This window comes from Heterocephalus glaber, unplaced genomic scaffold, assembly GCF_053883595.1.
Source record: "Heterocephalus glaber isolate CG9 unplaced genomic scaffold, H.glaber_assembly_v1.0 deba00001472, whole genome shotgun sequence".
NCBI classification, from domain to species: domain Eukaryota; kingdom Metazoa; phylum Chordata; class Mammalia; order Rodentia; family Bathyergidae; genus Heterocephalus; species Heterocephalus glaber.
This window is the reverse complement of record NW_028258315.1, coordinates 16548791-16571192: the sequence shown is the minus strand read 5'-3', so window position 1 is coordinate 16571192 and position 22402 is coordinate 16548791. Positions and strand designations below refer to the sequence as shown.

The window sequence follows — 22402 nt, the reverse complement described above, 5'->3', positions numbered from 1 at the left end:
CATGGGGGTTGGTGAGGGAATGTCTAGTATTTTTACCCTCTTACTGTAATAGCAAATTAACTCTGTATTTTAAGTCTTTTGTTCAATTAAATTGCAGTGACTTTTTCATAAGTTTTAGAAATTGATCCAAAAGAGTTGTCTTTGGAAAATTTTTAAAATATATTTAATTCAAGCCCAGTGCCTATTCTTAGCATAATATCTTTTATAATTTTAAAAAAATGCAGCTCAAGACAACGTTGCAGTGAACACTACAAACTGTAAGAAGCAAAGTGAAGATTATGAGGGCGTTTTAAAACCTGCAAAAATCCTGAAAGAAGGAAGTGTTCTAGATGTTCTGAAAAGCCCGGGTAAGATAATGGCTGCCCTTGAAATAATAATAAGTCTTAATTACAAGTCATGATCTCATTTTATTGTTAATTGTGTTATAATTTAGCCTTTTAAAAATTATGACTAGTTTCATAGGAGGTTGATTTATTTTTTTCTTTCTTTTTTTTTTTTTGGTAATGGGAATCGAACTCAGGACCTTGTGCTTGCAAGGCAGGCATAGTACCACTGAACTAAATCCCTGGCTGATTTTTTTTATTGTGGCTTTTTTTTTGGTACTGTGGTTCGAACTTGGGATTTTGTGCTTGCGAGGCAGGTGGTGGAACCACTGAGCTAAATCCCCAGCCCCTCCTGATGTTTTTTAATATAAATATATTTTATGGAAAATATCTTAGAAACCATTACTCATTCCTTTGGAATTCAAGGACTCTTAACTAATCCTGAAATCTAAGATGGAAGTACAGGACAGGAAAGTGAATTCTCTGTAGGTGGAGATGGGCCAATATGGAAAGAGGAAATGACCCTGGTGACAGAATCTGGTCATCTCTCTCTCTGATGAGCTCATTGAGCTGCCTTCTCACTTTTTTCTGTTTGATATATGATGGAACGAGGACAAGTTTGTTTAACTGTAACGTATATACATAGAGGACAGTTCTTGTTTGCAGTATAAGATATTAGAGCTAGCACTTAAAGTTTATTTTTGTAGTTGACAGTGCTTGTACTTATTTTATTTTGAGGTACAGTATTATAATTCAGTACATGTGTATGAATTTTAATGATCAGATGAGGGTAAACTAGGTAATAATTTGAAGGGAATGATTAGAAGTTCTCAAGAAAAAGTTTTGGTTTGAAGTCAGGGAGGATTTCCACAGTTTAGTGATATGTAGTACAAGAATATATAACTGTTCATAATGTAACCTGGTAGCTTCGAAAGGATTTAGATTTACCCAGCAGATGTGTGCATGTATAATGGGATACTTTTATAAAAGTAAGGTTGGCTTCTGCAATAAGATTTAGGGGGCCGGAGATTTAGTTCAGTGGTTCCGCTGCCTGCCTTGCAAGCGCAAGGTTCTGAGTTCAATCCCCAGTTCCCCCCCCAAAAAAAAAAATTTAGGAGAGTTAGGTTATTTGGTCCATCTTTTCCTTTTCTTAAATGGTGTATGCTGCCTCAGGAATGAAGTAATTTGGGCAGTTTTATGCATTTATAGGAATTCCAGAAATCTTGTACTAGAATTAACCATGCCTCATGTGTGTAGTTTTATTTTATACATATATTTAGCAAGTTAGGGTCACACTTGGCATGTATAATCCTGTCTGCTTTTAACTTTCTTTTTAGTAGTCCTGGGGATTGAACCTAGAGGGTCTCTACCATTCAGCTGCATCCTCAACCCTTTATTCTTTGAGACAGAGTGTAACTTAAGTTGCCTAGACTGACCTCCATCTATGGATTTTCGTATCTGATCCTCTCAAGTATTTGGGATTACAGGTCTGCACTACTGTATGCCTGGCCAAATTAGGAAAATGTGACAAAATGGAAGAAGTCTATAATGCCTGAGATGATCACTTTGAAAAATTTGCCAAATTATACATTCTTGACCACTGCTAGTAACTGGAGTATGTGGAATCTTTCTGCCCTTATCCTAAAAGTAGCTCTCAGCTAGATTACTTTTTTTTTTTTTTTTTTTTTTTTTTTGGTACTGGGGATCGAACTTGGGGCCTTGCACTTGCAAGGCAGGTGGGGGAACCACTGAGCTAAATACCCGACTCTACATTACTTCTTGATATCACTAGAAAACCTATAACAATATCTATACTTTTTCTTTTAGTGCTTAGAGCTGGAGAAGCAGATCACTGATAGTGTTGGTGTGTGTAAAATGAGTTAGTTGGTCCCAGGTAAAGAATTAAGTCATTTCTGTGAATAAAGTATAGCTTCAGTGAATTAATTGAATAGCAGTTTGGGTAGCACAAAGATTCCCCCTCACCATAGTTGGGTGTGGTAACAAATACCTACAATCACAGCACTCTGGGAGGCTGAGCCAGGAAGGTTGCAAATTTGAGTGCAGCCTATATAATGTAGTGACCCGGTGAGAACCTATATTAAAAAAATAAAAAGGGATGGGAATATAGCTCAGTGGGAAGGCCGTAGTTTAAAAAAAAAATACCCTCCCTTGTTCTGTGTGAGTCCCTTAATTATTTAAATACATCTTCATTTTGTTAGAAAATAGATATGCTTAGAGTGTGAAAGATATTTGAGATTATGTTGGGTTGCTATTTGAGGCCATTGTGTTCAAGTTACTGCTTGGGAACTTTGTATAAACATACATTTGAGTAGCATAAGAAGTTGTTCCATGAGGATAGACTAGGTCTTAAATCATTTTGATATTTCTGGGTCTTACGGAAGGTTTGGTATACCTTTGTTGGGATTTGTCATTGAACCATACAAATTTAAAGCCTATGTGAGTTTAGTATAGTTAAAAACAATTTTAACCACCCTGTTCTACTTTGGATTACATCTGTCAAATAATTATGCCTCTTCAGCTCAGCTAGTTTTATCAAAGTTAGAGGCTTTTATAACACTGGGTTATGACTTGAAAGATGATAAATATTGAAGTCATTTGGTATAGCCGTGGGAATAACAGGTGTGGGAGGAAGGCTTTGACAATGTTGTAGTTCACTACAGGAAAGCACAGTATAGTAAAATGTGAATGACAGTAGTGAAAATCAGTAAGTTCAGTTGAGAGTATCAGACTACAAATTCTGAGAGGGAGAAGGCACATCTTTTGTAGAATTTTAACTGTGTCTGTGACTTACTAGTTATACCTTTAATGTAATTGCACGGGAGAAAAACAACTTAGAAGATGTCCATCTTGGATTGTATAACCCTGCAATAAGGTAAATATGTTTTCTTTCAGTAATTGCAATTAATGCTTTGATTAGAAAACCCCTGTCTTTCTCCTCACCTCTACCCCAACATAGGTTTCACCTCACCAAAAGTAGATTCTGTTGCTGCTCAGCCTACTATGACAAGCCCTGAAGTTTATACAAGACCAGCGATAAGTACTTTTTCTTCTGGTGGAGTTGGGTTTGGGGAAAGATTGAAAGCTAGCTCATCCTGGCAGTGTGATACATGTCTGCTCCAGAACAGTGTTACAGACAAGAAGTGTGTAGCCTGTCAAGCAACAAAATTGCCACCAGGAGAAACTGCCAAACAGACTGAAACTGGGACACCAAGCAAAAGTGGCAAAGCAGTTCTTTCTGGATCAGGAACAGGCTTTGGAGACAAGTTTAAACCGGCAATAGGATCTTGGGATTGTGATACCTGCTTAGTGCAAAATAAACCTGAAGCAATGAAATGTGTGGCCTGTGAAACCCCGAAACCTGGAACTGGTGTGAAGCGACCCCTGACATTGACAGTGGTTTCAGAAAATGCTGTAACTACGACTGCTTCATCTTCTAGCTGCACTGTTACCTCTGGTACCTTAGGATTTGGAGATAACTTCAAAAGGCCTGTGGGATCTTGGGAATGTCCAGTATGCTGTGTTTTTAACAGTGCAGAAGACAACAAATGTGTGGCCTGTATGTCTGAGAAAGCAGGTATATTTATAGCTATGTTCGAATTATTTTGCTCATTACTTAAGTGTAGAACATTATAATTCTGTAAAACAGTTAAAAACAGTCTTAGTATTTGTAATGGTTCAGGATGAATATTTCTTCATAATATTTAAAACCATCTTGAAGTTAAACTGACTTGCTTGTGGCTAGATCTTATGTTTACTTAGGATAGGTTAACTGGTATGTTAACTAGTCTAGTGTATATTCTGACATTTATTTATTTATTTATTTATTTAATTTATTTATTTATTGGTACCAGGATTCAAACCCGGGTCGTTGTACTTGTGCAGCAGGTGGCGAAACCACTGAGCTAAATCCCCAGCCCCTCTGACTTCTTTTTAAAAATGCATTAGAAACTTCTTACTCTCTGTACTTTTCAGGATTGACTAATGTAGATACTGAAAGCTCTCAGAATGAGATGGTCTTTCTCAGACCTTGATGTAGAATAAAATGGTATTGTCATTTTTCTCTTATGTAGAAATAAGTATAGTTGTCATTTGCAGGGCAGGTTTCTTTAAGGGAGAGACAGTAGTGTTTTATGAAAATGCTGTAGCTGAATATTAATGGTGATACCATAGCCACATGTCATGGATATTGCAATGATAGGAAATAACTGAATTCATTTATGAATTCTAACTTAGCTAGAAAAATGGAGACAAGTCTTGAGTTTTTCCTGTTAGTTGTTCAGAGTTGGAAGAATTACTGAAGGATTTACATCAGTTTTTAATTCATTTGTAAGTCACACTGCGGTTTTGTATTTCTAATTCTTACCGGCCATTTTATTCTGAAATCTCTTTTCTTCCCATCTGCCACCACCTTCTCATTTAAAAAGGATACCCTCTGCATGCAGGAAATTGAAATTAATTCTAAATTAACACAAAGAAGTCTCATATAGGTATTAAAGAACGTGAGCTTTGTCTTTTAATCATTTTCAGCAACAGAATGATCAAATTTATGTCACTGGTGGCTTTTTTGAGAAGGGCATTGAAGGTAACCAAGTTGTAGGGCAATTAAGGGAGTCCTGTGAGAAGCGTAGGCAGCAATGATGGGTCCTTATGGAATCAAATGGAAGGGGGCACAGAATCATGTACAGTTGAACATGTGTTAATTTCAGGCTGCTGGAGTTGACAGCCAGATAATATGTGAGGCCATTGCATACACTGATTTGGACCATGGACTCTAATCAGGGCCAGAGATAACAGATTTAGGAGTCATTATCACATATTTTGATATTGGAAGTTATGGGAGTAGCAGTGAGTGGAGTAAAGACAGACTGAAGCCAAACTCTACAAACTTAAGCAACTGTCAAGAATAAAATTTCCACAGCTAATCTTTTAAAGGAACAACCAGAGTAGATAAAATTTAGATGGCACTAGTTGCCTCTGACAAAGGAATAAGGCCAGAGGTTTCAATAAGAAGGCTACTATTCAAGCAGGAGTTGAGGGGGACTTGAACCAGAGTAGAAAAAGGGTCAGAAGAGGAGATTGAAATAAATTAGAGAAATGTTGCAAGGAATGAGGAGCCACCTAGCTAAATTAACCAAGTAACTACTGGAATAGACAGACTATAGTGATGGAGCTCAGTGGGTTGCAGATACAGATTAGAACTGTTACAATGAGAGCTCGTGAGGACGGTGGACCAGATAGCCTCAGGAAGCAATTTTGTTTGTAAGATACAGGAGAACCTGCAAAATGCTGAGGTGGTTCAGATAACTATGGGAGAAATGACAACAGTTGGATACTGTTTAGAGAAGTATGGTTACTAGGACAAATGGCTCCACTCCCCACACTTACGTCTTCATATTTGTGCCTTGCTGAGCTGCCCTTGCTGTCACCTGTACCCACAAATAAGCTGGTTCTGCTTAAAAATTTATCGCCTCTAAATATTTCTCATGTCTCTTACCCTTCTTTGCACGTTTGTTTTAGATTATATATCAGTTGGTGATGATGCATTCATGTTTTATTTTTGTTTCAGACCATGAGCACCTTGAAAATTAAACTTTTTTTATTAATCTTTGTATCTCCCAGCTATACTACGGTGTCTAATGTTTGTTAAATGGCTACTATATAACAGGCACATTGTGAACATAGTAAGTCTATGGTTTCATTGTGAAATGAATACTAGAATACTTCTATGCAGAAGTAAAATGTGCTTTGAAATCTTGAAATTAATATGGTATATAGCTATGCATTTTATGTGTTAGCATATTGCCTTCAGATTACATCTCAAGTATTAGAGTGCTGAGCAGTTTAAAGAACTTTTGGATTCTTAAGAACAATTTAGTCTTTGAGCTCCTAATTTGAGCATGTTTTTATTTTATTAAACCACAGCCATTTCAATATGAGATTAAGAGGGAGCTCACTCACCATTGAGCAGTGTTTGAGCAAGCTGCTCATTTTATAAGGTTAAAAGAAATCTGAGTGGTCTATCCTGTTTTTAACAAGTAATGCTTACATTTCTGGTATGTTATGTGTCTTAATAGGAAGTCGTTAAAATCAAATACTTAAACTTAGTGTTATCATTAAGATGCTGATATAATGAAAATTAAAAGTTTTAATGATTTTCTTCATGATCTTTTAGGAACCTCAGTCCCTGCTTCTAGTAGCAGCACTGTACCCATCTCTGTGTCTTCTGGGAGTTCTCTAGGATTGGACAAGTTCAAAAAGCCTGAGGGAAGCTGGGACTGTGAAGTGTGCCTAGTGCAGAATCAAGCAGACTCTGCCAAGTGTGTGGCGTGTGAAAGTGCAAAGCCAGGCACAAAGTCTGAGTTTAAGGGTAAGGTGATGGTAAGATGCCTATGTATAAGGCCCTTTTAAAATGAAATATTTAGGGCCGGGGATTTAGCTGAGTGGTTCCAGCACCTGCCTCACAAGCGTCAGGTCCCGAGTTCTATCCCTGGTACCAAAAAAAAAAAAAGAAAAGAAAAGAAATATTTGCAAATAGCCTTAGATTTTTAGTTACTCATTCTCTGTTGAAAATTGATGTAAAATGAGATTTTTCTTAACTCGTACAGTTCATGTGTATCTCTTGATTATAAAGTCAGAAAGCTGCCTGTCACCAGTGCGGTGTCTTTCCTGCCTGAGTGGAGAACTTTCTTGTGTTCTTGAGTTTCAGAGAGCTTTTAGGTTATTCTCTTATTTAAAGTAATCTAGCTTGGGCTTTGGTTTCCCAGGATATATCCCAGAAAGTGAACTCTTTCTCTCTAATATTTTAATCTTTAAGATTAATTTTAATCTTTAATATTTTACCATGTAAATATATTGGGAGAACCTCTCAAAGTAATTAATGCTAAGCTATCTGGAAGCCAATTTTTGACTGCAAACTAAAAGTTTTATATTTTTGGCCTATATGATTGAAATAGAGTTTTGCAAAATAGTATCTCTGATATATATGAAGTGTCCTAGTGTTTCCATTTCATTTTAAAAGAAGAATGATGGCAGCCCACTGAATTAGGTGGATGACTTAATGGAATGCAACTGGCACTTGAAAACTGCTACATCTGGGTGTCTGGGAAGATCCCTATACTGTGATCCATTTGGACTCGCTCTGTAGCTGTTGCCTCACTGCCATCTCTTTCCCATATTCCCTTCCTGTGGTGTAGGAGCCACCATCCTTTAAATATGTGTAGAGAGCCCTTGAGGCAGTACTAATAATAGGTTAATTCTTGTCTTTGACACTTTTAGTTTTAGTGTTCTATCTAGAATTGTTTAAAATATTTTAGAGGCCATGTATATAGCCACTTGCTCCTCAGATTCCAATGTAATTTTTCAGCTAATTTCTCTTTAGGAAAAGGGGTGGGTGAGTAATCATTAAAAGAGGAAATTTGAGGATGAAGGTTTATAAAAAGCTTGACTGTTGTGTCTGTTATGTGTTCGAGTAAATCTTGCTGCTTTTTAATGGTTCATGTTTTGAGCCAATGAAACCAAAATTTTGATCTTGTCAGTATGATATTGTTTTCCTTTATAAATATAGCTTCAGATCATGTACTGTTTTCTGTTTTCTTGATACTAACATTTTTTAATGCTTGAGTAAATGATACAAAATTTAAAAAATCAAGACATTGTGGTAAAAGTTCATAATGAATCATACATCTCTTGTCCCCATTGGCTCATTTTCCACCTTTTTTCCCCCTCTGAAAGAGTAGCTATGACTAATTTCTTATAAATCTTCCAGTGTTTTTTTAATGCCCTTCCTAAGCAAATCATATTCTGATTTTCTGCTTTGTTAGAAACAGTTGTATATCACACTCCCTTTCTGCCTAGATTATACATGGCATTTTGCATTTCTGATTATTTCTGGGTCAAAGGGTATATGTGATTCTGGCTTTTGATAAGTATTGACAAATTTTTCCCCACATTATTGCACTAATTTATACATCCATATACAATATATGGAAGTGCTTACTCTTACTGTCATCAATGCAAAATTTATCAAACTCTGTCAGCCAGTGTGATAGGAAGTGGCAGGTTTGTATAGTTGGTAAAGGTTGAAGTATAAATCTTGTAGTGCATATTGGTCAACTTGGTTCATATTTATTGCTGTTGATAATACTCTTCAAAGTAGACCCTTTCACAGTTGTTCCTATTTCACTTTGGCTTTAAAAGACGTAACATTTTATTTGAGGGATAAGCACATTAACTCAGTTTTTGTGGTATCTTTTATATATTTGAAGGGTTTGGCACATCTTCCTCATCTTCAGATCCACCACCCTTATCCTTCAAATTTGGTATTCCAGCATCATCATCTGGGCCTTCTCAGACTTTAGCAAACACTGGAACTTTTAAATTTGGAGATCAGGGAGTATTCAAAATAGGTGTATCATCTGACTCTGGGTCTGTAAACCCCGTGACTGAAGGCTTTAAATTTTCTAAACCAACTGCAGATTTCAAATTTGGAGTTTCATCTGATTCTAAAACTGAAGAAGTTAAAAAAGACAGTAAGAATGATAATAGTTTTAAGTTTGGACTTTCTTCTGGTTTAAGCAACCCAACTTCTTTAGCTCCATTTCAGTTTGGTGTGTCTAATCCTGGGCAGCAAGAAAAGAAAGAGGAACCACCTAAATCTTCTTCTGCAGGCTTTAGCTTTGGTACTGATATTATTAACCCTGTCCCTGCTGCTACTGATACCACAGTGACCTCTGAGAACAAGACCAGCTTCAGCTTTGGAACCATAGAAACCAAGAGTGTCTCAGTGGCTCCTTTCACATGCAAGACAACAGAAGCAAAAAAAGAAGAAGTATCTGCTGCCAAGGGAGGGTTCACTTTTGGCAACATGGAAACTGCCCCTCTGTCATCTGCCTCAATGTTTGGTTTGGGAAGGACAGAAGAAAAGCAGAAAGAGACTGTCACTTCTACGTCTCTGGCTTTTGGGAAGAAAGCTGACAATGATGAAGAGCCAAAATGTCCACCAGTATTTTCCTTTGGGAAGTCAGAGCAAACCAAAGATGAGAGTTCTACACAGTCAGTGTTTAGTTTCAGTGTGGCAAAACCATCTGAGAAGGAATCTGAGCAGCCAACAAAGGCCACTTTCACTTTTGGAGCTCAAACCAGTACCACATCTGGTAAATATTAAAATTTTATTGTAAGGTGCCTTTGATAGCTCAGTAAGAACAGGAAGTCAAAGAGTGGTTTATATAGGACATAGTTGAGAGTACTGATTATGGAACTCTTGGGGAAGGAGCTGAAGATTTTTACTTTTCTCCTCACCCTCCTGATTCTGATGAAATTACCTACAGATCTAGTTTTCAGAAACAACAGCTCAAATGGAAAGCTCACAATAGTGCACATTGATATATGCCATTCTTCTTTCTTCTTGGGCCTTCTCTTTGGGCTTTTTGTAATCAGAATTGGCTCATACTGTACTATCTGGGAAAATAGGGATTCATAAATGCACAATATTATCTAACAGAATTTTTATGTAAAAGCTTTTATTTATAAATAATTACAGATAACCAGTTGGAAATCACTTAAGGAACATAGACAAGTATAATTAAGCCCTGAGAAAATAGTGGTGATTTTGAAAACTGAAATCCTGAAGGAAAAATAACATTCTTAAGTTAATGCCTGGCTGTTGAAATAAAAACTGTTCTGTATATTGAGTATTGAGAATAGCATAGCTGATAATTAGATTAGTGAACTAGAGTTTCCCAGAACACTGCAGAAATATAGAGATACTGACAAAAGCTCACAAGTTCCACTGAAATAGCAGTTTTTAGAAGAAGAGACTAGTGTAGCAAAAATATTTTAAAAAGACAGAAATATTCTATATAGACTGTGGTCTTAAAAATGGAAGTGACCCACTAGTTGACACAGTTCAGTTCTTAGAGGAATTTTTGTTTAGCTTGACGAGCTAAGCTGGTTCTAAAATGTACATGGAAGGGAAAATACCCAGGAAAATTTGGGGAGAAGGGCAGGCACATAAGCAGATTTGTTCTTCTAATAGCAAACCAGATTATAAAGTTGTTAATTAAAACAGTATAATAATAGTGACACCACAGAAAACAAATACATGTATGTTAAGATGTGTCAGAAAGATGGAAACTGCACATTATTAACAAAGGATACATTACTACTAGGGGAAAATTGGCTACCTATTTGAATAAGTCAAAGTTGTGATACTGCTGCATTTGTTGTGACATAAATGCACCAGTGACAACTATCTTCCACTATCTGAATTTGTTATCCAAACATTGTATCAAGTTAGATATGGATTTGAGGGACAGTTTTAAAAAATCTGAATGCTGAAGGCCTTTCTGTGAAAGACAAAATCTATAGGCCATAAAAGAAGAGTTGATTATTCTTATCAGATTGTAGTAAGAGGTATTCATTTGATGAATAAATCTATCAAAGTTTAACATTGTTTTTTAATGAATTCTTAGATTCCTAATGTAGAAAAAAGTACTGTGATGATTTGTCTTATGGATTTATGTTTCTTCATTTTCTGTCTTGCAGATCAAGGTACAGCAAAGCCAGTTTTTAGTTTTTTGAACAACAGTTCCTCTAGTTCCAGTGCACCAGCCACTTCAGCTGGTGGTGGCATTTTTGGTAGTTCCACTTCCTCCTCCAATACACCTGTGGGTACCTTTGTGTTTGGACAGGCCAGCAATCCTGTGACCAGCTCTGCCTTTGGTAACTCTGCAGAATCCAGTACATCTCAGTCGTTGCTATTTTCTCAGGATAGCAAACCAGCAACCACATCCAGTACAGGTACAGCTGTCAACCAGTTTGTCTTTGGACCAGGAGCCAGCAGTAATAGTACTGCAACCTCTGGTTTCAGCTTTGGAGCAACAACTACATCTAGCTCTGCAGGTACATTTCCAATAGAAAAAAATGTTATAGTTGGATTGACTTTAATATAAATGTGTAAAGTTTTGTTTCGTTTTAATCTGTTGTACTGGGGATTGAACCTAGAGATTTAACACTGAGCTATATCCTTATCCCTTTTTATTTTTTTATTTTTTGAGATAGGGTCTTGCTAACTTGCCTAGGTTGGGCTTGAAACTTAGGCTCTTCTAACTTTTCATTTTGAGATGTGAGGTTGTAATTAACTAGACACTGTGGTTGTTTTTTTAGATATCAGTCCTTGTTATATAGTACATACATATAACTTGGAGTGATTATTTTTGTATGTCAGAATTACTGGCTGAGGTCTGGGGATATATATAGCTCAGTGGTAGAGCACTTGCTTAGCACATGTGAGGCCCTGCACCAGAAAAGAAAAAATTTTCAATTGGGAAGGTGGTGACTTGTGTTAATTGAACCTTTTGTTTATATGGATTCTGTATGTTTTATCAAATAATTGTAAAGTTGTATTCATAGTCATTATTTGAAACTTGTCTTGATCAAGGTAAGATTCTTTTAAAAAAAAAAAAAAAGCCTGAAATTTACTTGTGGGTTTATAGAAATTTCTTAAAGCTTACTGTACTGTTACCATCATGGTAATGTAAATATTTCTTTGGGTCTCCAGGATCCTCCTTCATATTTGGCCCTGGACCTCCAGCACCATCTGCTAGTCCAGCATTTGGTGCTAACCAGACCCCAACATTTGGACAAAGTCAAGGTGCCAGTCAGCCTAATCCCCCAAGCTTTGGATCTATATCATCATCAACAGCATTGTTTTCTGCTGGTTCCCAGCCTGTACCACCCACTTTTGGAACAGTATCAAGCAGCAGCCAGCCTCCTGTGTTTGGACAGCAGCCTAGTCAGTCTACATTTGGCTCTGGAACAACTCCTAATTCCAGTAAGTTTGTAGTGATGTAGTTTGTATCTCTTAGATTATGGGTGTCTTAAAAATAGTGTTTTCCTCTGAACTTTGAAATCATGTGAATGTGGGCATCATGGTAAAATTTTTGAAAGGTGCATTATGGGGGCTGCATAGTGCCATTTTTTTTTAAGGGTATTTCTTTTGATGTATTATTTTAATTTTATGAGTTTTATTATATTAAACTGTACTTAACAGGAAAATAAAATATCAATAAAATATTAAATTTTTAATACGTGATGAATGTTCAGAATAAACATCAACACTTCCAATACCACTGTTTACTTGCCCCAAAATCTAAAAAATGACAACAGAAATAAATTCCTACGTGAACTACAATGAAAATACAAACAAAACTGCCACAGAAATAATCTTTGCTTCAGTCATCACACCTAAGGCAGTCTTCACACTACAACAGCATGTTCCATATACAAGTCTTGCTTACTTACACTGACAGCATGTATGTTTTGCTTTCCTATCTTTTTGGGAGGGTTGTACTTGTCACCTCTCTTGTCTTCCTCTCTTGTCAAGAGCTTCCTGTTACACAGTGTGCACTTGGGAAAATGAAATATCAATAAAATATCAAATATATAGTGTTTAGAATAAACATGAACATTTTCTACAACAACTGTTTGCTCACTAAATCTAAAAAAGAAAACATTCCTATGTGAACAACAATTAAAATACAAATAAAGCTCTCCCACAAAAATACTCTTTACTTTATCATCACACCTAAGGCAGTTTTCACACATGTGAAACAGCATGTTCCATACACAAGTACCACTTACGCTGATAGCACATGTGCTTTGTTTTCCTATGTGTCTTCTTTGGTAGGACTTAATTGACATCTTGCTTGGGCCTCCTGTTTTCTTGGGAGGTTCTTGCAACATTTGCGACATTTCACCTGTCCGTTCACCGGTCTGCTCCAGAATTCTATTGCAGAGTTCTTTGGGCAGATACATAGTGTTCTTCTCTGTTGTAATTGATCAGTTAACAATTCTAGTCTCAATCCTCTTAAGAAAATTTCTTTGTGATATTTTGTGCTTGTTACTTTCTGTGTAAACCACGAAACTGTTTATGTCTGACAGGTTTAGGATTGAGTAAAACAACCATTGGCCAGTGCTTTGTGTTGTGAGTGACATCATAGTGCTGTATAACTCATTAACAGCATCTATTTTGTCTTTCGTTTTGTTGTAAAATGTGGCCATTTCTGCCTTCATTTGTGTTGAGGATTTACTATTAGTCTTTTCTTTTTTTTTTTTGAGACAGAGTCTCACTATGTAGTCCAGGTTATCCTTAAACTCTGTAGCACAGGCTGACCTAGAACCCACAAGATTCTCCTGCCTCAGCCTCCTGAATGTTGAGATTACAGGTGTGCACCATGCCTGGCTTCACTATCAGTCTCATCAACATGTATAATGTTGATAGTATCAATACTACTTTGTTTTTCTTTGCCATATAGGAGGCCAGTGTTATGTCTTTCTGAAATATATTATACTATACATTTCTCTGTTGTGAACTTGAAACATTTTTTCTTAGGAATAGGTCCTGTGGTGATCAACTAGTGTTTTTCTTTTAGTAAATGTAACATCAGGGAGTAACTAGTGAACCACTTGTTGAATGTAACATTTTGGGGTCCCCCCCACACCGTACCTGGGAATCAAACTCAGGACCTTGCACTTGCCAAGCAGGTGGGGCACCATCATTCCCTGGCCCTTGGGTTACTTTTTGAAATAGGTGCAACAAGTTTGTTCACAACATCCTTTGGTTTATTACCGCATGAATAAAGGCCTAGTGTCTGAGTTCCAGGATAAATTTCTAAATTCAAGGTGTAAAATGTCTTCGCATCTACCAGGGCATATATTTTTATGCCATATTTGGAAGGTTTACTTGGTGTATATTGCCAAAAGCTACAATGACCACAAAATGATGCAAATTGTTCATCAATTGACATCTATTTGGATGGTGTATAAATTGCTTGACAGTTTGAAATAAAGCTCTCAAAAATGAGCAAATAGGTAAATTGTTGGATTTTTTTCTTTATTGGCAAGAATTTTTGTTGTCAAAACGTAGGCAATTTTGAAGAAAATCAAATCTGTTGAGTGTCATTATTGTTCTAAAAATCTCAACACTACATCTGTCACTTCTCCATAAATCCTTTAGATTCTGATTAGAATATAAAGTCCTTCTATGAAGGCTTTTAGTTCAGATAGTGAGGTGTCATGATAAATGTATTTTTGTATATTACTGTTGGTACATAGAGAACATTTTACTTGTATTTCATTATTAATATATTTCAGAACATCTTGTAGCATGTTGTTTGTTATAGTTTTCAACACTGAATCTCACTGTTGGGCATTCTGTACAAAAGGTTTCACCCCTGGCAAGAACCTAGTAACATTTCCTGACCTAGTTCTAATGTTGGATCATTCAGGTATATATGACCATTTAGTAGCATTTTGACTAGTCAAATATTTATTTACATTACTGTTTTCTTATCTGAATCAAGGCCTTCATTCTGTACTTCTCTGTCATATCTTGCTCTGTCTCACTGTCACAACTTCTTTGGTTTACATGATCCAGGTTGTCATCGGTAGACCAGTCAACCTGGTGACTCACTTTCAGCTTCTTCCTAAAGTTGTAAAAGTGGATTTTCATGTGACATTGTACTCAAATGGGCTGATTCTCCAAGAAAAATCAAAAGAAAACATTTAATAAAACAAATTATAAATACACAAAAATGTAACAGCGTGTAATGTGGGTAAAACTCACCTGTTGCTACTTTGATACATGCACGTACACCTTGCTATCTACCAAGTAGGTGAAGACAAAGGTCATTTCCTGAATTCCTCCTGCATAGCTGCTGAGATGCACAGCTGGCTACCATTATGCTAAAGTAAATATTTTCATTAAGTATGGTATACTTTTAAAAGTATGGTATGGGCATTGTTACCTCCCTCCCCCATGATACTCCCCTCTTCCATGATGCCCACAGGCCCTCAGGGTAAATGTTTTGTACCAGGATAGAGGTGTCTATTTTTATTTACCTATGAACAGCATTCCCAAATTTCTCACAATTGTAATTTTAAGGTGTTTTTCCTTGACATAGGTATGGGATTTATTCAGTCCTATTTCTTTTGAATGCTGCATTTGGGGCCCTCTAGTCTACATTTGCATTGTATTTTCTGATCCTGTTTATTCTTTTTTTTTTTTTGGCACAGGGATCAAACTCGGGTCCTTGCGCTTGCGAGGCAGGGAGCAGAACCACTAAGCTAAATCCCCAGCCCTTTCTGATCCTGTTTATGATTTCATTTACTTCTGAAGTTATACCCCAGTTCTGGTGCTTATGTAGGATAGGCCTGCCGAGTTGTCTCATGACATTGATAATGATATGGTCTTTTTACTTGACTTGAATATTTAACCAGAGGTTCCCACGATTTAATTATGACTAACATACGTATTTTAATAATTTATCTCATCAATTGTGCATTGTTTGATAGTTTTCTAATTGTGAAATACACCCTCAAATTAGAAAAGGGGGTACAATATACCTGACAGGTATAATGTTAAGTGAACACTTGTGCAACAACCACCCACCAAAAATCCCTTGGTGGAACCCATTTTGATCACATTCCTCTCTTCTTTTTTCCTTCTAATGGTGACCACTGTCTTGTCTTTTTTTTTTTTTTTTTTGGTATTAGGGATCAAACTTGGGACCTTGCACTTGGGAGGCAGGCGGCGGCACCACTGAGCTAAATCCTGGCCCCCTTGTCTTTGATGGCAATCACGGCAATCACTGTTCTTTGGTTTTCCTGATACATGTATCTCTAGAAAATATAGTCTTGCCTGATTTTTGCCTACATAGATGGAATCATACTGTATCGATCTTTTGATTCTTCTTTCCCTCTATCTTAGATTTATAATGTTCATCTATATTACTGGATATAGTTGTTCACTGTCATTGCTGTAGACTGGATCATATTGTATGTATATATCAGAGTTCATCCATTTACTGTTGGGTGTTTGAGTTGTTGTTAGTTGTTAAGAAATGCTGCCTTGGATATGATCTTGGAACACATATGGATACTTTTATGGAAAGGGGTCACCAAATTAAAAAATTGTCTCAATACACTTTAGAAGTTAATACACACTTTCTCTGACAAATTGTGCCAAATTGTATCCTGCCACCATGTATGAGAGTTCTTACATTTAGATGATGTGATTTCTTTTTTTGTGTGAATTCTTTTTTAGGTATCTTCCTGTTGTTTGGCTTCTGCTTATTGATTTGTAAAGGTCCTTTATGTATTCTGGTATTAGTACTTTGTCAGACAATATATGTATAAAATTTTTGTTTTGTAACACGTTAACTGTTTTAGTCAGGTCTTTTTTTTTTAATGGTATTGGGGATCGAACTTGAGACCTTGTGCTTGTGAGGTGGCGACGGCACCTAAATTCCCTTAGCTAAATTCCCAGCCCAGTGTAGAGTTTTAAAATGTAGGTGATATTTACTTCTGTCCATCTAATACAGAGATACTGGTTAGGTCAGTATTCTAATTATGCAGACACTGTAGATAAATTGTATAGTGTCCTGTGATCTTTCTTTCCTATGCAAAATTTTGTTTGCCTAACATCAGTGATGTTTAACATTTTCTTTGTGCTTACCATTAGTTGAGATTTTATCTCTTCCAACTGTATAAATATTTGTCTTTTCAATATTTTTTTTCTTTTCAGTATTTTTAAACACATTGGCTGTTTTTTTAGTATATGGGAAAACTTTTCCAGAATTTTTTAACCTGTTTCTTCCACTAGACTTTTTAAAGGCCTGCTGCTTACCTATGGTTTGGGTGTTCTCTTATCACCATCTTGGGGGGGTTCCTTTTAGCTTCGGATAGGAAACTTTTCCTTCTGGTACCATGTCTTGTTTTTTATTCCTATTAGTAGAGCACATCTTCTAGTGATTTCTGAAGGCTTCAGAGAAGAAAATGTTGAGGCCTTGCATTGCTGGAAGGATCTTCATTCTGTCTGTATGTTTGGTAAAACTTTAACTGAACACAGAAATAGACCAAAAATTATTTTCATAATTTTGAAGGTATTTCTCCATTTTGTACTTTGCAACTTCCAGAGTTGCTCTTGAAGTCTTTCTTGTTTGCATCTACACTTATTTCTGCTTGCTGGGATCTAATTAGAATTTTGTATTTTTTTCTGTAAACTTTCACTGTTCTGACATACCCAGGCATGCCTTGATTGTGTAGGGAATGCAGCACTCTTCTGCACATTTTCCTGGATTTTTCCCCTCATTCTAACTTGCTTCCCCCACCCCTTTTTAAAAATTTTTTATATTTTATATTTCTCTGCTTGTTTTCATGGATATAGTGTTATCTGTGATGTCTTAAGATGTTATGACTTATTTTTCTTAAATTTTGCTTCCTTGCTCAATTTCCTTCAGTTTGCTGTATTCTACTACTGTTTTGTTGTCTATATTTCTCATAAAATGTCCATCCTCAAATGTCTTGTTCTCTCCTTGGCTTGTGAGTTGAGAACATCTCAACACCACTTAAAAATCCCTGGTATATTGATAAGGCTGATGGATCTTTAATTTTATTGTCAGTTTATCTGGTTTATGTAGCTTTATTTTATTTGGGAAAACCTAGAGGTTAATACCTTTAGGTCTTTTCGCATAGTCTGTCAAACTCCCCAGAGAAGATGCTTCCAGGGAGGACAGCAGGAGTTCTCAGTATGCGGTGTATCAATGTCGTCTTAATCCTTGTTTTCAACACGATGTTCTTGACATTAACTATGCTTGGTGCCCCCTGTTTGGTGACGGCTCTAGAATTTTAAACTTTTTCTTGTTTGGTGTTGGGGAAGGGATTGATCTGTGTATCTGCTTTTAAAAAACAGATATTCTACCATCCTTTTTTTTGTAGTACCACCTTCATTCTCACTTCCAGAAGTTTCTGGCACCTAAACCTTGTGGATAGTTTAGTGTAAATGGAATTGTTTCTGTGTTTTCCCTGCTACTAGTTTAGTGTTCAGCTACCTCCACTCAGCCTTCCAGCTTCTGGACTTTTGTTGCTGCTGTCTCTTCTTCCTCATCTTTGTTAAAAGAAAAAATTTTTTTCTTTACTGTTATTTTAATGCACTTTTCAAAGAAGATGGAGGTAAATGTTTGTTGGTTCTGCTCTCTTTTTTTTGTACCGGGGATTGAACTCAGGTCCTTGTGCTTGCGCAGCAGGTGGTGAAACCACTGAGCTAATAAATCCCTGGCCCCTTGGTTCTGCTGTGTTTAACCAGGTATTCACTCTGCCCTTTTTCCCTTGATCATGAGTAAATTGTCACTTGTTGGAGGTGTCAAGTACGTACTTTGTGTCAACAGAAAGTATTTTAGTTTTCTTTAGATTAAGTGACAAGAGATCATAACCTCTTACATTTTTATATGCAGGAGTAAGAATCATTGTTCATTAATGAAGTATTTCTGCTTCAACTGTTGTAGGTTCGGTTTTCCAATTTGGCAGCAGCACTACCAATTTCAACTTCACAAACAATAATCCATCAGGAGTGTTCACATTTGGTGCAAATCCCAGTATACCTGCAGCTTCAGCCCAGCCTTCAGGCTCAGGGAGCTTTCCCTTTAGCCAGTCGTCAGCAGCATTTACAGTAGGGTAAGAGAATGTTTTGTTAAAATGTGAGTTTTACATTGGTGTGTGCTTATATGTGTTTCATTTTCTAAACGTCCTCAAGATGCAGTGTTGTTTGGTAAAATTACATTTATTCTCCATTTGCCAACATGAATTCGCTTTATTAAGTTCAGAAGATTATATTATAGCCTGAGGAAAAAAGCAGTAATGTGTTTGTGTCACGAATAGCAGAAAATGTGTTTAACAGTACCTTTTCCTGTCTTCCTCCCCCTTATTGCCATTCATATTTAATAAAACTATTATTCTGAAGTTTTGCCAGGAGCATCATGTAATAGTATAAAGTTTTTATTTTTTTACAGGTCAAATGGGAAAAATATGTTCTCTTCTTCTGGAACTTCAGTTTCTGGTCGCAAGATAAAGACTGCTGTTAGACGCAGAAAATAAAGGTCATAATGGTGTTATACACAAGTTTTGACAGCTGGTGCCCATTATTTACATACTGGATTGTACTACATGCTGGACTTATCTGAAGTCAGATCTGCCTAAGAACTTCTTTAATTTTGGAATTTTCCTTCTCTCTCTTTATGGAATCCCTTCTCCCATCTCTTATAGTCCCTTTTAAAAAAAATAATAGCTAGACTGGTGACTGATTCTTCAGCAAAAACATGATCCAGCACATTATTCACTGGTTTGGCATAGTTTGGCTGTGCCCAGGAATAGAGCCTGCACGGTGAATGGCTTTGTATAGAACTTCTTTGTCTGCACCACTATGTGCATTGATAAGAATTTCTGGAACGCATTGAAATTGTAATTATATCTGGGGAGTTCTGTATAGATTAGAATTCTGTATAGATTAGAGGACATTGAAATGAATGGTTTCTATGCTGAGTTTGTGCTGGTATATGTGTGAAGTGAGTGAGTTGGGTGTATTGTGCGCTAAGATTTTCTGATAGAGAAAGCCTGATCAAAGAATTGGTCCATGCTAAGGACTTGTTAGATCTAGTTCATTCTCCATTTAATAATTATATGCTATTTCTATATTTTCATTCTATCACCTGTCTTGCCTTTTTTATTATTTTATTATACAACTTCTGTAAATATAATTTTGTTTCTGTACCTTTTTGGCATAACATAAATCTGTGAACTTGAAATTTTAATTTTGTGTTAGACATTTTTTTGTTGTTTAGTCTTGTCTTAGATTTTATTACATAAATCCCATTATTCAAAGTTGCCTAAATCCATTTGGAAATCTTTAAAAAAAATTGGGGATTCTTAAAAGTTGAATTTATTGGCTTTTCTGATCCAGTTTTGTTTGGACCAAAAACCAGTATTGTACAAAGTATTAAGCATATATTTTTATATTTACTGAAATGGACTGTGGTGACTTTGGATAATAAGGAAATGTTTAATATTAAAGCCATGTTTATTACAATATAATTAACATGTTAAACCATGGGATAAACGCCATCAATAAAAACTTATGAAGCACTTTTTGTTATAGTTTTAACTCATAATGAAGGTACACAGTATTAATGGCACAGGTTTTTTTTTTAAAACAGTGGTCAATTAGAAATCCCAAAGAGTACATTTAAGTAATTAGATAACTCCTAGAGAAGGGGAAGTGTCTGAATTTGCAACATATAGAAGGTATCCTGCTTCTTGCCTGGTGCTAGGATTCTTGCCTAATTTGCACATAGATCGACATATCTTTTTTAAAAGTTGAAAATAAACACACGTAACCATTTGTTTGGACTTGTATCTTCCTTGATGCCTAGGCAATGTTTATTGAGTTTCTACAGATCTCAAGCATTTTTTTAAATGGCAGTGGTCTTTTTGTGTAATTTCTTTTGGATTGTACTGATTAATTTTAATGCTGCATTTGCACTTTCAAGAAGAGCTTATCAAAGTCAAATTATCAATTTGTCTTTTTAAATGCAGTTATTGTGTGCTCATTTTTAATTTGTCAAGCTTCTGGTTGGTTGGAGTGTAAATTTTAGAACTTTAAAAATAGTCTTTATTAACATTACATGCTTGACACTTAACCTGCTGAAGGATAATAATACTTAAATAGCGGTGGTAAATACTGGAAGAGGTAACTGGAAATCTGTCTCACTGTTGGGAGTTAACATCTAACCTTGTAAGTCTGTTCTTAACCATTCTCTAGGCCCATATATAGTAATACCTCGGTTCAGGAATGCTTCTGTTTGCAAACAATTGGGTTCGCAAATAAAAGTGTTCAATAAAATTTTACTTCTGATTTCTGCATTGGGTGACAAACATGTCCGTGGCCATCTTGACCACACAAACACAAAAAGAGCCATCTTCCCCAAAATTGTAGTCATAAACCGAGGTACCACTGTAATTGGGAATATTAGGCTTTGTGCTTTTCTCTAAAGATGAGCTGGGGGGACGGGGATTTAGCTCAGTGGTTCTGCCGCCTGCCTCGCAAGCACAAGGTCCTGAGTTCAATCCCTGGTACCAAAAAAACTGATTTCTAGCTCATTTTTATTGATTGATTGATGGTACCAGGGATCAAACTCGGGACCTTGTGCTTACGAGGCAGGCGGCGGAACCACTGAGCTAAATCCTAGGCTAACGTTTCCTTTTTAGCCAAGTGTCTTAGTTACTTTTCTTGTTGCTGAGACAAAACAGCCAACACTCAAAGGTAAAGGAGGAAAAGTTTATTTATCTCGCTCAGTTTGTAGAGGTGTTTCAGTCCATAGTTGCCTGGCTCCAAGGCACAGTGGCATGGCAGAGGGCTTTACAGAGGAGAAACAGTTCATGGCAGGCAGAAGGCAAGAAGGCAGCAAAGCAGCAAGGAAGCAGGCAGCAACAGCAGACCTCATTTTGCCCCTTATATTCTATCCAGGCTACATGCCCTTAAGGTGGGTAGCACTCACACCCAGAGTGGTCCTTCCCATATCCACACTCAGAAACTATGCCAAACCAATGAGCAGCCTAATTTAGTAATCACACACTCTTAATCCCAGCATCACACACTGTAGAGCCAGCCACCTCTGTAAAGCCCCACTGACTGCATGAGGCTTTGAGGGGACACCTAGACACAACCCATAATACCAAGTTATTGCTAACCACACTTAAAGCTGGTTTACATCAAAAACAATTTTTGGCTCTCCAAACTGAGGATCTATACAATTGAATTCAGAACTTAGGACTGCTTTTAGTCAACTGCTGTAATCTTTGGGCTGCATGTGGCAGCTCCAGCCTTAAACCTGTCATCCCTCAGGGCTAGCAGAAATAGCTCCTTTTTGGACTGACTCAGGTGAGAACCATTTCTGATCCACTCCCTTTACTTACATAGTGACCTTGGGTTATATACTCTGCTTCCAAGTGAGAATTGAGCTTTGCTTGTGGATGGAGGGGAACACATGTTAGAAAGAAAACAATAAAAGCCCACTTCTCATGCTTGGCCAATGAAATAGTTTCAACAGAAAAGAATCTCTGAAAGGAAAGGAGTCATGTACAGATAATATAACTGAGTAATTAGCTATATTTATATAACTGGGTTGGCCGAGTGTGTTCTCAAGTTTACTTGGTACATTGTTGAATTT

At 36.6% G+C, this 22402-nt stretch overlaps 1 protein-coding gene across 4 annotated transcripts in view; it reads left to right on the top strand.

The window, feature by feature from the left end:
• The window catches only part of Nup153 (nucleoporin 153), a 69806-nt gene extending 49488 nt beyond the window's left edge, over positions 1-20318 (top strand). For all 4 annotated transcript variants that reach the window (XM_087181219.1, XM_004847635.3, XM_004847632.3 and 1 more), the window contains 8 exons: positions 225-347; positions 3301-3918; positions 6517-6711; positions 8609-9496; positions 10887-11243; positions 11902-12174; positions 18686-18854; positions 19190-20318. In XM_087181219.1, coding sequence (XP_087037345.1) covers positions 225-347; positions 3301-3918; positions 6517-6711; positions 8609-9496; positions 10887-11243; positions 11902-12174; positions 18686-18854; positions 19190-19274 — 2708 coding nt within the window. In that variant the 3' untranslated portion in view covers positions 19275-20318. The remainder of the gene's footprint in view (positions 1-224; positions 348-3300; positions 3919-6516; positions 6712-8608; positions 9497-10886; positions 11244-11901; positions 12175-18685; positions 18855-19189) is intronic.
• The last annotated feature ends 2084 nt before the right edge of the window (positions 20319-22402 follow it).